This window comes from Suricata suricatta, chromosome 3 (genome assembly GCF_006229205.1).
Source record: "Suricata suricatta isolate VVHF042 chromosome 3, meerkat_22Aug2017_6uvM2_HiC, whole genome shotgun sequence".
NCBI lineage: Eukaryota > Metazoa > Chordata > Mammalia > Carnivora > Herpestidae > Suricata > Suricata suricatta.
This window is the reverse complement of record NC_043702.1, coordinates 7,393,538-7,395,741: the sequence shown is the minus strand read 5'-3', so window position 1 is coordinate 7,395,741 and position 2,204 is coordinate 7,393,538. Positions and strand designations below refer to the sequence as shown.

The 2,204-nt window shown below is 67.8% G+C and overlaps 1 protein-coding gene across 2 annotated transcripts in view; it reads left to right on the top strand.

Annotated features, from left to right (window-relative positions):
* Positions 1–235: 235 nt before the first annotated feature.
* PTMA (prothymosin alpha) overlaps positions 236–2,204 on the top strand; it is a 4,960-nt gene continuing 2,991 nt past the window's right edge. The window contains exon 1 of one of the 2 annotated variants that reach the window (XM_029933598.1): positions 236–474. In XM_029933598.1, the coding sequence (XP_029789458.1) occupies positions 430–474 (45 nt within the window). In that variant the 5' untranslated portion in view covers positions 236–429. The remainder of the gene's footprint in view (positions 475–2,204) is intronic. The other variant, XM_029933599.1, reaches the window with a different exon arrangement.

The window sequence follows — 2,204 nt, the reverse complement described above, 5'->3', positions numbered from 1 at the left end:
GCGCCCCTCCCCCAAGGCGCCGGCGCCGCCGAGACCCGGCAAACTGAGGCCCTGAATGACAGTGCGGCCGGCGACTGCGCAGCGCGGGACGCACCAAGGCACTGCCGCTTTAAGCACGCTTGCCCATTGTTCGGAATCGAGCCAATGAGCGAGCGCCCGCTCCCAGTGTTCAGCCAATAGTATTCGGGCAGAGGAGGCCGAGCGCCGCCCACTAATCTATATTAAAGGTTCTGGCGCCGCGTGAGTTCCCCACTGGCTGCTCTGAAAAGCCATCTTTGCATTGTTCCTGCGTCCGGCTCTGCGTTCGCCGCAACCACCTCCGCCGCGCGTCTCCTTCGCCACCCAGGACTCCGGCAGCTTAGTCGCCAGAGTCCTCGAACTCTCGCTTTCTTTCTAATCCGCTGCATCGGATCACCGGCGTGCCCCATCATGTCAGACGCGGCCGTGGACACCAGCTCCGAGATCACCACCAAGGTGAGGCTGGACGCCGCCCGCCCCTTCGGGGCCGAAGGCTGCCGCCGGAGCGGTGTTTGGCGCGCGGCGTCTGGGGTGCCCCAAGCCCGTTGTCGTTTCTTCGTGTGGAGAGACTGCTCGCCCCCGGCCTAGGCCCCCCGGCAGCCCACTCTTTTGTGTGCGGGGGAGGGGGCGGGAAGCGCCGCGGGCAGACGTGATGCCCATCGAGGAGTGGGCCGGGTGCCCTCGGGGTCCCCGGGGGCGGGCGCGGAGGCTGAGGGGCTCGAGTGACGGGTGTTGCACAGCTCTTGAAACTTGTTTGTGACTCGTCTGAACGGTGGCGGGAGTAGAGGGGCCGGGCTCGGGGTCGTCAGCCCGCAGGGCGCACGGAAATAACTTTGAAACTCGAGCGCGTTTGGAATCGGAAGTGCTGGGGGGGGCGCGTTGCAGGCGCGGATCGGCTGCGGGAAGTGGCGGCTCCGCAGCGAGCGCCCGCCGGCGGCGCTGCTCTTTGTTCGGAGCCGGGCCGCCTCGTTTCGCGCCTGCAGTGGGCCCTAGGAGGTTTATCGGGACTAAGCTCTGATAACGCGGAGTAGGGCAGCGGGTCAGCCGGCCGCGACGTCGATTGTCTGCGCGGAGGTGTGAAGGTCTCCTCCGCACTGGGGGCCCTGCGGGAGGGCGGGGGTAGGCGTCCTCCGGGGAGAAAGCTCCGGGAGCAGCCGCCCAGCTTCAGTAATCGCGGTGCCGGGTTTGGCTGTGGAGGAGGCGAGCCCACGCGCCGTTGGGGAGGAAACGGAAAGTGAAGGAACGGCGCGCCGGGGCGACGATGGGCGCCCCCCGCGGCTGCCCGGGAAGCACCGTGTGCGCGGCCGCTCCGGAGGCGACGCGGGCGAACAAAAGCTGTGGCCGCGGCTGCCCCGTTGCGGGGTCGAGCCGGGCGCCAGGGGTGTTCGGGAGATGGGTGCTGCGGGTTCACTGTCCTCAGTTTTGAGGTCTTGCGCGTTTGGCGCAGTTCTGCTCCTGCGCGCCGGGTAGTTCCCGCGGCCCGCGCGGCGAGCGTCTCCGCCCTCGCCGGGAGCGCGGCACTTTAAGGCAGATCGGCTTTTTTCTTTTTTCTTCTTCTTCTTTTTTTTTTTTTTTTTTTACCTTGAGGCTCTTGTTCTCGCCTCTTTCGTGCCCCTACGGGGACGAGTCACCTTGGCGTCTCCTTAACCTCTGTGCCCCTGGCGTCACCTCTGGCTCTCTCCCAGGGGTGACTCCCCCTGCGGAGTGGAGCTGGCGACTGGGATCTCCTCCGCAAAGGCTCCAGCCGGCCCCCTCTGGGTCCAGCCCGGGAACTAGTTCGGGGGTGGAGGGTCGGCCCTCCCCAGTCGGACGTCCGCGTTCCTTCTAGGTGATTTCCCGCCGGGAGCAATAAATAGCGCGTGGAGCGCGTCCCCGACGGCCTCGGGCTGCGGGACAGAGAAATCCCCGTGGACTTCGGGACGGCCTCCCGCGGGACTTTGCCCGCCAAATGCATAGACGAAGGCCTAAGCGTCGAGGCCTGTGGTGGGGACGTCGAGAGACCTGGAGAGACGGGCGCGCAAGTTGCTTAGCGGCAGGGCCAGCGCAGCCCGCACGCTCCGGGTCTCCAGGGTCAGGGGCGCACTCGGCAGCCCCGGGCCACGTGCTCCGCGCGCGCGGTGCGTGCGGAGGTCCGCGCGCAAAGCCCGCCGGGCGGGGGCTGCGCGCCTGCGCGCTGCGTTCTCCCC